At 33.8% G+C, this 14,758-nt stretch overlaps 1 protein-coding gene across 4 annotated transcripts in view; it reads left to right on the top strand.

Moving 5' to 3' along the window:
* Positions 1–14,758, top strand: part of LOC105561438 (sodium/calcium exchanger 1) — a 60,221-nt gene that overhangs the window by 4,112 nt on the left and 41,351 nt on the right. For all 4 annotated transcript variants that reach the window (XM_012011421.1, XM_012011423.1, XM_012011422.1 and 1 more), the window contains one exon: positions 1,588–1,860. In XM_012011421.1, coding sequence (XP_011866811.1) covers positions 1,588–1,860 — 273 coding nt within the window. The remainder of the gene's footprint in view (positions 1–1,587; positions 1,861–14,758) is intronic.

Below are 14,758 nucleotides of genomic sequence, written 5' to 3'. Positions count from 1 at the left end.
TATATTTCTCTTAAATGTAATGATGTAAATAGAACGAATAGATTATTTTATTTTACGCTCGGATTGCAGGTTCGTGTCGATTTCGCCAGATGACCCGATTATTTCAACTTTGCAAAATTATCGCATGTCAGAGATTGCATCTCGGGGTCGCGCGGAAACCACACGTGCACGCGCAATTAAATCTATAAGTAAAACGTGTGCTGATATACGTACTTGATAATTCGGCTAAGGAAAATTGAAGAAAATAACGTACAAAGAAGTTAATTCGTACTGCACATTTTTGCATCAATCGTAGTAATAGAGTTGCGCTGATTATTAGCGATATAGGTCGAGGAGAGAACTATTGTTGTTACCTTGTAATCTTTGCTATAATTCTGAAACGAGATCTAAAAATGATTTAAGCTGTCACAATACGAGCTTGTCTCTCGCGTGTACTCGAATTGTCGTAATGAAAGGTAACAGAGCGATATCTGTATCATTAAGTCATATTGCACGGCGAGACGTTATGCCAGCGTATTTTAAAGATGTTTCATTTCTATATTTAGAGGAAAGATGCTCTATTATGAGATAGGAGTCTAATGTGAGATAAGTTTTCAGCGTCCAAATGCAATCGCAAATCTTTTTTCGCAACGATTACACGATCCAACTATCAATTTTTCACTAAACAGATTTCACTCAAAGGGCAATAAATTCATGATGAAACCAATCGACGATGCCTCTTGATTTAGCGGAAACTCCGCTATCTCATATTAGGAATCTATCTCTTAATGGAGGACTTTCCTCCAGATATAAAGAAAATATGCACAAAATATAGATAGTGTAAATTGAATAATAATTTCACAGCTTGTAAATGAAAAATTAAATGGTATAAAATAGTACTGTAAAGAGAAAATAATTAATTATAAAAATTATCATCGAAAGAACGTGAGGCTTTAAATAATAAAAATAAGTAACAGAGAAAGTATTTCAGGAACGATGTTAAAGAAATTCGCCGGATAAAAATAAAATCTTGAATGAATGCTCCTTTGAAAGGCGAATATTCAACGTCAAAATTATAGACTAGCTTATCCGCGAACTTGATTAAAGTATTCTATTGAACGTCATTTTCAGGTAGAAAATAAAAGATTCGTCGATCTGCAAATTAGGAGTCAGGCAGTCAAATGTTAATTTGAAAGAACGAGAGAACACTCGAGAGCTGGGTACATTAGTCATTACTGAAATTTAGAGCTTAATAAATAACGCTTATATAAATTAACATATCTACGTCTGTTCTAAAAATTGTGAGGGTGTACGTCATATCAGAATAATATCTTGTAATTCACAAAGCGCGTGGAACTGAAACAGACGGCGAGACGCGAGCAAGTGTTTTTGAGTTTTTTGAAGCAGAAGGACGAGGTTGGTGTCCGACGTGCATTAAAGACGATTTACTCCTTTTCCCTCCTTACAAAACAGTTATGATAATTTACAGCGTTATTTTTTTTTTAAATATTATTGCGCCACTGTGCGGAATTTATACAAGTGATATCTGCTGTTGACGGGTGAGCATAATTTTTTTATGAATTAATGTTGACATCCTTTGACTTTCAGGCTCAGTAACGTGTCGCAGCCAGCAATGCTCGTCTCGCCGAGCTTGGCAACGGTAATGATCCTGGATGACGATCACAGCGGCATATTTGGGTTTCCCGAGAGAGATGTAGAGCTAGTGGAGAGTGTGGGTCAGCATCCTCTGCGGGTGGTACGCTATAGTGGGGCCCGGGGTCGCGTTATTATTCCTTATCGTACTGTGGAGGGCACTGCGAAACCCGGCAAGCAATACATGCATACCGATGGCAGCCTGACTTTTGAGGATAACCAGACAGAGTGAGTGACATATTTTTCTCTTTTTAAATTGGGAAATTAATCGAGCATAATTAATTATTAATTAATTATGAATTTATGAACTTATTATTTGAATCCACCATGCGAGATTATCGACAATCTCATTCTTTTAATGATAAAGGGAGACCGATTTTATCTCTTAGGGGAAATGAAGAGGGGTTTGGAAAGTATCAAGTGATGTAACGCTAAATTAAAAAAATTAATTGATTATTTACGAATAATGTCAAAGAATCAATTAGTGCATACTCAATCTTCTTTGAGGCGAGCAAACGTACATTATATAATTTATACGGAATAAATAGTAAAATGGTAAACTATACATATAGTATTTAATATTTAAGCTTGTATTTAAAATATCTTCAATTTATTCTCTAATTGATATTCATTGAATTAATGAATTAAGGTTGAAATTTAATAGGAACAAAAATATACCAGTTATTAGAGCAGAAACTACTTGGTGTTTTGGATATACGCGGTACTTCTTACATGAAAACATATTAAGTTGCTCCTCTTTTCTTGAAAAAAGATAATAAAATATAGTAAATTGTTAAAGATAAAATATAAATAGAATGTGCATTTATAAATTAATATTTTATTGAAATGTTATACACGGAAATATATTTTACATATAAAGATAAAATGTAATAAGATATAATAGAACGAAATATTTTTTTAGCTAAAGAGATTGAGTGCAAAATAAATAAATTACGTGATTATACAAAATCAATTTATTAATACATTATTTAACTACAAATAAAATTTCTTCAAGATTCGCTATTTAAAAGTAGGAAAATGCTCAGGAAATTTGAATGTAATATGAAAGTTTAGTGTATTTTCAAGATTAATACTTAAGAGACAATTTAATAATTTGTTATTATTATAACTTCAAATTAGTTTTATCGGTGTAGCGAAGGATAGTATTATTAAACTTACTTATTGTATCGATAATACTGGAGACGTGTGTTATAACCACACCGTTTAAGCGTAATGTAAGGATCGATTGCCGTCGCGATAGGATCGGTAATTGGAAACTTGTACCATATAATCAGATTGTCAGCTTACTGTGCAAATTAGCAGTATGAATTGTTTGCAAAAAATTACACAGTGACATTTTAAACGAAATAGATGGCTAAAATAAAAAGAAGAAACTGAAATATAAAGTTAAATATAAAGATAATACTTGTTCACTGTTTACTTACTTTTTCGAAAAAATATAAACATATCAAATTTCGTTTTAAAGGTTGTTGAATACAAAAAGGAGAGTAAAAATTCTAAATGGTGGATTCAAAGAATATAATTTTTGTTCAATTTTTAATGAAGTTGTATATTGCGAGATTTTTGGACGTCACTGAAAGTGATGTCGAAAGTTTAAAATGATGAACCTAATACGACGAGGACAAGAAGTAGATTTAATTATAAGACACAGTAAAAATTTACACGCGTAAAAATACTTATAATTAATGGACGTGTTATTAAATGTGATATTAATTCATATATGATTGGTAATTCGAATTTCCGTCAGTTCTGAAACGCTATTGTACTACAGACAGGTATAAATGTACCGAAATTTCTCACACTAGCGTTCGATAGAATGCAGATCGCTTGTCTGCTGCAATTAACTGTACAACATGGCGATACTGTGCGATGCTGTAACTTGCACAATGCATTTCTATCGCAGCTTTATCAGTAATTAGCGACTCGTGGGATAATTAGAAGACCAGCCTAACACTCGTGTATAATCAGAGCCTCGTTTTACAAAATACGATTTGATAATAAAATTTAATCTATTAGAAAATATTTCATTATACTTTCTTTTTGATGCATTTTATTTATTGATGATTTTGCATACGATCATCTGAACATTTTCCTGATCTGCTATAGATTCAGAGTTGAAAAATAAAAAATAAGATGGCCATTTCTCAATGTTGTTAATGTATATTGATTCATTGGCATTAAGTGAGTTTTTTAAATATTATCTATATAATATTGGTTTTAAAACATTATTTAAGATTTAATAAATTTATTTATATTTAAAATATAGTGTCATATATCTATTTATATTAATTATTGTAACATCTATTCTATTATACCTTTAATTAATTTTTCTATATTTAATTACCATATTAATTATAATAATTGAATATTGATAATATGCTACGGTTATTGCATAACGTAGTAGATACGTTAAGTTTATTAGATTTTTACCGACGTATGCATATTATATTCGCTATATGCATTTATCTGTCGAGTCGTTTCTTCGCTATTTTTTAGCTTGTTTTAATAAATATTATTTAATTATGTTCATTTAATCTTGATTTGAAAGCGTAACGTAGAGTTTCGACATAAACTCTCTTTATTCTTAATCTGATTTCTGTCCGTCGCATCATAATTCTCGCTTCCGATATATACAACTCTCTAATTTCTCACAATTGTACGCCGTTTCACATTGTTTTATGAACAATCGTTGCACGGATATTATTTTGAAGATTTCTGAATGCATTTAAATTGAGGATTTGCCTGGATTTAGGTCACAAAATACAGTTTGAGAAAATCGCATTTAAAGTTCTAGAAAATTGTTGCCGAGAAATGTATAATACGGATAAAATATGTAAAAACATGACTATTAATTTTTGTTAATTTCAAAGTAAAATTTTCTTTAATAAAATTATATGTTTGTGTTAAAGTGAAACAGCAACAATTTTACTACAGAGCAATTGTTCTTTTTCTCACTACCGTTAAAAATGATATCAGAATATTGTTGATTAATTAAACTCGATTATTTTCATAATGTTTGTAATTACTTGATACAAATGACTTTGTAGAGATAGTATATTACTCCCTTGCTTCAAATTAATTTTTTTTTTAATGGAGACGAAGGGGAGGAGAGTGAGATCGAGAAAGAGATTACTATATTGAAGAAATTTCCTTCCAATAAACTTCCATAAACTTGAAAATAAATCTTTCATAAACTTCCTATTCCAACGCGCGGTCTAGTTAAGGAATGTTCAGAATTTGCGAGATATTACATTGTCTTTCGAAGTGACCTACAAACGAGATAGTAATATTCTGTCATCGGGAAATATTACTCATTTATTGTTATGTGAAAAGTTCTAATATAAGTTATAACTTGATTATAATAGTTAATAGGAAGTAGCGATTATCTTAACAAAATTTGACAATCACTCGTCAAAATGCTTTAATTTAATACTCGTATAACTAAAATCTCTTCTGGAAAATCGATCTTAAAAACTTCTGAAGTGAGATATCATTTCTAAAGTGATACACTTCAATAGATATGATGCTGTTTTATAATTATATTATTACAGCATTTTATTTTTTATAACATTGGACTTAATTGCTGCTTGCATTAAATAGAAAAAAATTAATGTTTAGCTGTTTTAAACTAAAAATTAAAGCAATATGCAGGAGTAAGATTTATAAAAAATCCAAAACTTGAATATTATTTAGTAAGATAATTGCTGTAAACCATATTGTTCTAAATGCTATGGACATTTAAATTATTTATATCTAAATTTGGTACCTTTCTTTTATGGCGCAATTAATTTTGGGAAGCTTTAATCTTAATATTAATATACAATCTTAAATCTTCAATCTTGAAGAATAAAGAATGATAAATCTTATGACAGTCTTTATTATTATTTGATTCAAGAATAGGATTATGTTAAATTAGAATTTCAACAAGAAAAATATGATTTATATGAAAAAACTTCACTCGAAAAGGACCCAAAAGAATATGGTCGAAACGTTGTGTAATAAATCGATTAAAGAATTAGCCAGTTGGGTTGACTATAAGTTTCCCGTCTTAATTTATATGAAAAAAATTAAGTTTATTGATTTAGAAAAAGGTAAAGGGTATATATACAGCTAAAATTAAATTGTTAAATATAAAAGTGTTCGCTGAGGGTGGGACTTTTTCTAAAGGGCATCTGAGAATTTTCAGTGAGAGAATAGACGTGGCCGTGTAATACCGAGTTTTACCAAATGTACAATTCTTTTTGACAACATTATGTAAGCAAATATTATCTTGTATTTTTTAATAATTGCTCAAGAAATACTTTTGTTTTTGTAATTTAAAACAATTTCATTACGTGATGTCCTTTATATGGCTGAAAATTGGTAATTTAAAAGTTAACGGAGAAACACCCGTGCCTGACTGATATTGCCTGTGCTTACTAGAAACGTGCGCGAAAATTGTGCTGTATTGAGGTCAGTAGGTAATTCACGTTTGCACGAAACGTGCGATTTTACCTTTATGGCCCTATTAGACGCATTTTTTCTTATGTCTTTGCCTTGTTTCTCCTCCGCGTGAGAGTTAACGCGATAAAATTATCGTCGGTAGCATTTGTGATAAAATGTACCGATCGCGACACTGGAAAATACGAGAGAACGTGCTAGGATTGCATGCGCTAACATTAATCAGACAATTTTAAGGAAACCAACGAATTTTTTATTTATTATATACAGAAATATATTGAAATTCATGCATTTTGAGAATTGATTAAAATTAACTTTCATAATTATATCATCATTTATGTCTATTTCCACATATTTCCAGACTTTTATTCAACATTACATAGAAATCATATTTTCGTAGGTCGCTGAATTAATCTTGACTTTACAACAACGCGATAATAAAACTACGTAGTTCCGTTCTTAAAAGATAGAGATAAGATCCCGAAAAATAAGAGCACGAGCAAAGTGAAAGAAATAATATTTTTCTTTAACATATTTCGCCGAGGACAAATAAGGGATTCAAGGTGCTCAGATTAGGTGGGTCAACTTGTCCATACTTGTGCGCATATTTCTAATTGTTTTTATTATATTAAGACGATAATATTTACTTGTGCTGCACGAAGCAGAAAGGCATCCATTATCGGGATTACGTGGTGGATTTTGATGGGTTTGAAAACCTCCCGAATGTGATTTTAACTTCACCATTCCATTAGCTACTGTTTTGTTAAGTCTGTCATTTCATTTCTGCCTTTCTCGTTTTGCCTAATATAAATGCTCGGGATGATCGATTACATTGCCCAATCTCGTATTAATTTTAGCAAGAGATTCTTCATTGCTTCTTACATGTGTAACTTCTGAAAATGATCTGTCCTGTCCGATTGTCTCTTGTAACAGAGATTTACGACTTTTGTAGGGCAATTCATAATAACTCTAGGAAATTTTGTCTGTTATGTATTCTCCGGGTAGACTTTCACCTGCTCTGAATCTGCGACTTAAAGCTTTTAGATATATTTTCGGGTAATCTTAACTTGTAGATAAGATTTTTTGCTTGTAGATGAGAGAAATCGATTCATGTAAAAAAGAAACGCAATTTATACAAAAATGCAATTGTATTAATAAAACTGAAAATTACTTCTCTTTCTGGTATTTTAATGTTAAATGCACAATGGGTTATATAATTTTTAGTCAGTTCGATGAATATTATCTGTTGTCTGAGTACTTTTTTAAATATCTTGCGTAATATTCATAAAAGAACGTGATACTTTTTAAAATTAATTGTTAAAGCAAGTGTATGCACTCGCGTCGGTAGTGCAATTTGATCGTGGAGAGTGCAGGGAGTGCGTTCTAGGGGCTTCCTGCCCCGTCATTGGCTCATTTATGGGTTCATGCGACATTTCGCGTCGCGATTTCAAATTTTATGCTTCGTTGTCTTTATTTCGCCAATAAAATGCAAATTATCTCTCAAAATAATTTGTCCTAGACTTCGCATCAAAAACATTTTGTGCGTAATCCACACACTTTCCTATCTATAAAAACTATCCCCGGAAAGTCTATAATTAACAAATTTAAAAAATAATAGATCTGGTTAAATTGCAAAATTTGTGTTAAGTTTGTGCCCGGCAATGTCTTTTTGAGACACTAGGCATCGATTTTCGTTGGCAGTTGCGCATTCTCTTTCCTGACACAAGATTGTGTAATATAAACTCAGTCATCGTTTACTGTGTAGTTGTATCTGTATATGGAAGTTTTCTACATGATACAACATCTTGATTCTCTAAAATTCACCGTATTTTACATTGCAGCGTCGTGGTTTTTGAAATGTATTTATTAGCCGAATTGTAGGCAGTGAAACGATATAAAACGAGTATGAATGAAGGACGGAAATAGATGTTTGCGATACATTATGTGCTAAGGGTTGCAGAGCGTGAATAAATACGAAAGTGCACTACCGCTTTGGAGAGGATTGGCTTGATTGCCAAAGCAATACGCAGCATTCAAGTAAACAGCACCGCTACACATTAAGCGTCCTGGAATAATTCGATAATACTTGAAGCATGTGCAGTTTTCTCTCTCTGTATTTAATATGCTTCGGGAAAAATTTGGAAGCTATTCCGTCAAGAAATGAGAATTCGCAAAGCAGTGGAATTTGTATATCAAGTTTTTGTCAGTTTAGAAACAATAATGCTTTAAAGTACATAATCTGTTTTTTTAATAGACATAGACGTAATAGATTTAATATATTAAAGATTCTGAAATCAAAGGCTCCCGTTATCTTCCATTTAGATTAAGTAATCGATTTATTAAGAATACAATGGTTGTCGAAAATTGTTAAAATCGTAATGAAAGTTTGAAGGAAAAATTTAAAATTAAAAGTATAAGAAATCCGATTTTTATTAACGAGTTAACACAATCTAAACCTGAACTGAGATCTTCGGACGCTTCTCGATTCCGTAAATCACGGGATACGTTTATTTATCCCAGAATTTTGGGTTTTACGTAACGCACACACGTACAATTGCGAATTTATGTTGCAATTTTACACGTGGCCCATACTCTGTGTATATATCGATAGATATAGCATAATGAAGACATTATGCAGTGTGCGTAATGCCGCAAGAGATAGAGATACAATGCAGTTAGATTCTAACTTCGGCCGCAGTTTGCAACTCGGTACTGTCACAAATTTATGATAAAACTGCGCTGCAATTACTCACAATTTGCTAGTATTCAAATTTCGCCATTAATTCAGCGAAATTAATTTTAAATAATTCATATTTTGCGCAGCGTTTGATAAATAAATGAATAAAAGTTCAATCTTATGCAATGTCATTGTCGTGTCAGTTAATAAACCATATTTAATAGTACAGTGCTAAACGCGTTGTAAAATATTTTATTCGACGAAATAAAATTATTAACCAAGACTTAATAACATCTCGATTTTTGTGCATTTAAATTTTTATAAATCGTATAATAAGATGGCGGATAAAAATAATAACTATCCATAAAAACAATATGAATAAAAAAAATTACATTCTCTTGATCGCCTATAACTTGAAAACTGTCATTTATTTCTCATTTTCAATAAGAAAAGTGATTCTTTCCTCGAAGAATCTGTCTCTCTTTCAAATGGAACGTATATTGCAAAATCGCCTCTTGTGTAAACGCGGTTATTTACTTTGTTCTCGCCGCTCTTTTCCCCGTTTTCAAAAAGAAAATTTTTCCGCTTCGAAAAATAGTCACGAGTACTCGGGCACTCAGCGACACACAATTTCCTGCAAATCCTCTTACTACCAGAAATTTGGAGAGAAATATAACCGGATATCAACCGTTCGATATACCAGCGAGATTCGGATGGTATTCGAGTTTCGGGTGAGAAATAAGACGAATAGGAGATGAGACACGATTGCTCCATTCCTTCCGAAACTCCCGAATTACCTGTGTATTCTAAAATTCCGAGTGGAAAATTGACTGACCCATTTCTTCAACAAGATAAAAAAAATTACAACCAGGATACTTGTGTTAGTATTGCCCGAGTATAAGAATATTTTATGCGCAGCAATACAGATTAAAAAACAGACAGGTTTTAAAAAGATGATATATGGAATTAGAGATTAAGCAGGTAATAGTAGACGTACAATAAAGAAGATTATTAAAACGCGAATATTTTCTGAGATATGTGTTTCTATTATTCGAAACGTTTTCTTTCCGTGTATTTTCTCATAAGAAATAAAATATTTCGAATATGAAATATTGGCTATGCGATATTTCTACTTTAATATTTTTACCACATTAAGAAATCACAAGAAATCGATTTATGCAAAACCGAAAGCAAAAATACGAGTCGCTTATTAAACAAAACTTACTCCCCTTTTTGACAAGATCAATTTTTCGGCTTACATTTTTTGTGCGGTTTAACGATTATATTCTCGGGTTTTTTTTTTCATTTTTCTTAACTTCGCTCCGCCCAGTGAGAAATAATTCGTCGATCAATGTCGAACGACGTCGATTCGACATCGTTTCGATATCGATCGACGAGTTATTTCTCGCTGGGTGTGTATTTAATTTGAAGTAAAATTGGCGTGAATATATATGCACGTTGCGCAATTTGTAACAGTATCAAGCGAAGTGCTTGCGTTATTATCTTCTTGATGATTGAGAGTGCACCTAAACTTGATATGACTATGCACCCTTAAATTTTGGACCGCGCGTTCATTACCGTTAGATACCAGGCGACTGAAGAAGCTATAAATAAGTGAATTTTCCTGTTCAAGGAAAGAGATCAGTGTTTATCAAGCAGTAACGTAAGACCTCATTGTAACGGGTAGAGGTCGATCGATTTAACGTGCGTACAGGCTTAAATGGATATTCTAACGCTATTTATAGTTAGACCTTCTCTCGTCGGCGCTCATCCGTGTCCCAACTATATGGAAACAGCTCTTATCTGTCCTCGATAAAGTGCGCTGCGTTATCATTGCGTTATCACGCCTTCAGTTTCATTTTTGAAACTTGAGAGTTAATTTAATCTGGCCTATCATTACGGCCGCCACGTGGGCACTAATTAATTTAACTTATGACGGAAGTGCCAGTCGGTTGCCAGGAATAGCTGTCGGTTATTTAACTCAGCGATGTTATTTAAATTCATGCAAATCAGCTTTAATGATCTCTCGTATATTCTGTGATGTATTACGTATACAAACGTTACATAAAAATCGCTACGCTTTAGCGCGATGTAGACGCGAATTAAATAGAAAATGTTTGTAATTTTCTTCGAAAGATTATATCGTGGGTATTTCTCGAACAAGATTCACCAACGTTTCAAATCGTTGGCTGAGAAAGATATTTTTTATAGAAACGGATTTAACACGCACAATCGAAATTAATTTTGAAAATATCGAACAGTAATTAAATCTTCAACGAAATGGTCCATTGGTGTTTAAGAAGTATTTGGTTGCTATTTGTATTTTACCGTAAAAAAAATGGAAAAAGAACAACTCTATTGTGGAAGAGCGTTCGTTGAAGACAAACCGCGCCGCGGCAGGCTTACAAAACCACAAAGAAGGTATTGACGAAAGAAATATTGGGAGACAAGTGGCTAAAAGCCTACGAAATTAACAGCCAGACGTATGTCGTAAAAAGACACGGCGTTATGAGTCCTGTGCGAAAATCTAACATAAATAATGTCAGCTTAGCAAACTTCTTTCGGCGGTTCAAAAGGAACAGCGGGTGAGATGTTGCGGAGAGCTGTTTTATCCTTTTAGAAAGGTCGAGAGAAAGAAGTTATTGAATCCATTGTTATCGAATAGCGAAACTATGGCATTTGCCGTGATCCCCTATCAAAAAGAGAATCTATGGAATGGCGTCATCCTGGCGTCCACCAAGGCTCGGGAAAGGTGACACAATTTCACGAAAGGAGATCACAGCCCCGCGATTTTGGGATCCTGTGAAGATCCTCCCGACCGATTTTAAAGAACGCGACCACCACCGAACGCAGAAAAATATTACGTTTCTTGATACATTATTTGCGAGATATGTCATTAAAGAAAAACAACGCAGCAGCGTAATCATGTGCATATTAATTTTAGGAAAGGTTGCTATTTAACCACGTGATTTCAAGGGAACCATCAATCACTCCACTTTCCAATCCAGACTTGATCTTGACTCCGAACGATTACCATTTGTTCTCAAAAGTAAAGTTAGATTCGCACGAGAAAATTTAAGGCACGAAAAGCACGGTCTGCAATTTTGGTAGATTTTAAGGGGGAGAATTCCACTATTTGTATTGTACAGCAGCACGAGAAGTATTAATAAGGCGCTGTACTAAATGCGTCGAAATGTAAAATTATATTAATTTTCCTTCGGTAATTGACAATTTTAGGACTTACTATTCCATACAGACGAATTCAGAAAATGGTACGACGTTAATAATACGCATTGTCGGCGAATAAACAATCTATTTTGTTGCGACACGTCGGACTTGATTAATTTCATTTTCTGAAACACATAGACATTTGCCGGGTTGCGTATGCGTTCGTGCGTGCCATGCGTGCGTGCAATGCCGTTTTCTTTCCTTTGGACAACACTGCCCGCTGGCAACGTTTCGAGCGCACGAGTTCCGAGATCGCTCTGGTTGTTATGCTCGTTATGATGTTACTTTGGCTCACACAGGGTGATCGGATCAATCTCACAGCATGGGCGTCGACATTGGCATCGCCGAAGAAAAGTCTTATTTCTCTCGAACGTTGCATTAGATTTTCAACCTACCTTTTCTCATAAACACACACACGCGCGCGCGCGCGTTTATACGAGTTAGAAATTTAAGTTATTAAACAAAAAGAACAAACCGTGTATGATTTATATATGGAAGAGATAAAACGTGACGGTTTTTATACCGAAGCGTTGAATCCGCCACTGATGTCATATTTAATCTCTTTTCTTCGCTAAGGGTGAAAACCTTTCTTATTCCCCTTTCGCTCGCATGAGCGATTCAATTCGCATCTCATGCAAGAACGGTTCAAGTAAACGACATTTTATTTCGTACGTCCGGATAATGGCTCCGAAATATTTGCTCTTTCACTAAAGTGCGCTAGGGGGATGTTTTTAGGAATGACAGATGTGAATTATCTCAGACAGAAATAAGGAAATAAAGAACGAAGCATTCTCTACGCGCACAAGATATTCCAAATATAACGGCCTGCGTGTGTATGTACTTTATAAATATATTGTTGTAAGAAATTAAATTCGATATTTATTGGCTGCTATTTAATAGTCTTTACGAAACAATTCTAATCGGGATTTTCCTCTAGGAAAGTTTTCAGCCGCTTCAAAACCGTAAGAAGTTCATAGACTATTTTCAGCTCTTTTTCCAGACAGGCTTTTTTTCCAGGCTAGTTAAAGCCAAAGAACTCATTTCTGTAAGACGCGACCAAGTTACATGATGTAATACAATTTGCCTCGAGACCTTAAGACCTTCAACATAAAGGGTCGGTTAATCGCGTTAGACGATATCTCGGACTATTAAAAGCATTACGCTGCTTTCCGCAGTCATTTGTAGTCAGTTAACTAGCAATTACGTGCAAACTCAGCGTTGCTCTGAATTCGCGAATTAATAACTCACGTCCGCCATTTTCTCGCGCCGAGAATAATCGATGTGATTTGTTTATGTCGGATATAATGATGCGATTTTTTTACGCGGCAGCTAGTTTCGGAGTCACGTCGTTAATATGACATAAAAAATGCCGCCGCTGGAGTCGCCGCTAAATATTGATGGCGACTTTTTCGAGATTAAAAAAAAAGAGAGGGATTCCAATGCGAGATCAGGATTAAAAATTCAGGGGGAAAATTATGACGTTTCTAATCCAAATTTTTCACCTTCTCGTTCTCGCAGGCATTTCTGTGGAAAATAAAATGTACAAAACCGCAATTTACATTCCTCAAGGGATACTCTGATTGTCACGTTGAAGAGCGTCACATTGAAACGGATTCGCAATAAAGCGAAAGGGATAGTTGCATGCACGGTATAAATGAACGCGGATTAAGTCTCGCGTGCAACGGTGCTTCACTGTCAAGATAACAAGCATTAGTTGGTTTAATTATAACGCCGCTAAATGAAGTTCTCCGCCTTAACGAGCTTTCGTTCCGTTGCACTTGTATAGTTTCATATTACTACCCGACTGAGTATTATGAAAGCTCGACACATGCTATACATAACTGATATCTCAGCTAATTTCTCACGTGTGGAATTCTCGAAGGAATTATTTGGGGAGGTTCGCAATACTCGAGAAACTTTTGTAGAGGATAATCGTTCTATTTCCTTACGTACAAAATATATTTTATTGCGCGAGACAATTAAGTCGCTTGAATATACCAAACGTTTCTCGCTCGTTAAACATGCCAGCTTTCTTTTCGAACTTCCCTTCTCACATAAAACAATTGCAACGATATTAATTTTATCAATACTAGAAACGATAAAATGCGCAGTTTGTGGTCGAGCATTGTATATTTTTAAGCATTTGTATACTCGCGAAGAAGTAATTGTATGCGCAACGTCAATTTAAAATAAAAGTAATTTGTCACTCACTGATACGAGTCGCAACAGCAAAGTTGTACATCGCTAACTATATATGTTAAACTGTAACAATACAAAAATGTATACGATTATTATAGACTAATTATGCAAAATCGAAACTATTGTATTAAATATACTTTATATTTTATATTTAAAAAATAGGTATTTATTAAAACAATTATATAGAATACTAAAAGTCTTCCTTTTAAATATGAACTCACAAAATTTTATACGTATGGTTTTGTCTCTAATACTTATTCGAATCCACGTTCGAATCATTTGAATAAATAAAATAAAAGCACAGAGCAGATGCTTTATTTTGCACAATTAGCAAATAACAAAAATGTAATGACACTTACCTTACGATTTCTCTGCCGTTGCCCGATGCCGCCTAGGCCTGCTCCCTCCTCTGAGATTTTCTTGTTGCACTTACACTCACAGCACTAACTCGCGAAAATCTATCGCGCGAAATTTCGGACACTCCCGTACGCGATGTAAAATACCGTGAAATGCAGTAAGCGACGTTTACTTCCTGCCCGTTCGAATTGCAAAGAACGACAG

Source organism: Vollenhovia emeryi, unplaced genomic scaffold (assembly GCF_000949405.1).
Source record: "Vollenhovia emeryi isolate VEMERY1.0 unplaced genomic scaffold, V.emery_V1.0 DF939207.1, whole genome shotgun sequence".
Classification (NCBI taxonomy): Eukaryota; Metazoa; Arthropoda; class Insecta; order Hymenoptera; family Formicidae; genus Vollenhovia; species Vollenhovia emeryi.
The sequence above is the reverse complement of the archived record's forward strand: the minus strand, read 5'-3'. Positions and strand labels throughout refer to the sequence as shown.